Below are 583 nucleotides of genomic sequence, written 5' to 3' on the forward strand. Positions count from 1 at the left end.
CCCCCGCCAACACACCCCGTTAGTAAAGGGGCATCCAAGGGAAGAGAGGCTGGCTGTGCAACTTCCAGACCATCTCGGAGACCCCAGCCCGCACCCAGACGGCCGCCCCCTCACCAGGCCTTCCCAGGAGAGAGTGGACCGCACGAAGCTTCTGGATCTCAAATTCCCCGCCCCCGATTTCCCGGTGGGCGGCAGCCTGGGCGGGGGCCGCGCGGATCCCTCCCGAGGGGCCCCGACCTCCCCAGGCCCGCGCGCGCCCCCACTGACCTCGGCGGGGCGGCCAAGCGGGCGCCGAGCCGAACCGCTGCAGCTGGTATCCCGCTGCCACCTGCGTCCCTTCCATGGGGCCGGTGTCTGGGAGACCTACACTCGCGCTTTATGTCACCGACGGCTCGCGACATCGCAGGTCCTCCCTGAGCTGCGGGCGCCGTTCTCACGACACCTGATGCCACTGGACGGTGTGGGGCTTGGCTTGACTCACCTGCGGCCCTCAGCGCACAGATGGGGCGCCAGGCGGGGGCAATGTGGCGAGCTGGAGGCGCTGCGTCTGCGGGCTGCTCTGGAAGCTTCTGAGGCTCGACTC

At 69.6% G+C, this 583-nt stretch overlaps 1 protein-coding gene across 1 annotated transcript in view; it reads right to left on the minus strand.

Moving 5' to 3' along the window:
• MCOLN3 (mucolipin TRP cation channel 3) overlaps positions 1 to 375 on the minus strand; it is a 29898-nt gene extending 29523 nt beyond the window's left edge. Inside the window, exon 1 of the mRNA XM_019626410.1 lies at positions 268 to 375. Within this exon, the coding sequence (XP_019481955.1) occupies positions 268 to 343 (76 nt within the window). The 5' untranslated portion in view covers positions 344 to 375. The remainder of the gene's footprint in view (positions 1 to 267) is intronic.
• Positions 376 to 583: the final 208 nt, after the last annotated feature.

Source organism: Hipposideros armiger, unplaced genomic scaffold (genome assembly GCF_001890085.2).
Source record: "Hipposideros armiger isolate ML-2016 unplaced genomic scaffold, ASM189008v1 scaffold_675, whole genome shotgun sequence".
Lineage (NCBI taxonomy): Eukaryota > Metazoa > Chordata > Mammalia > Chiroptera > Hipposideridae > Hipposideros > Hipposideros armiger.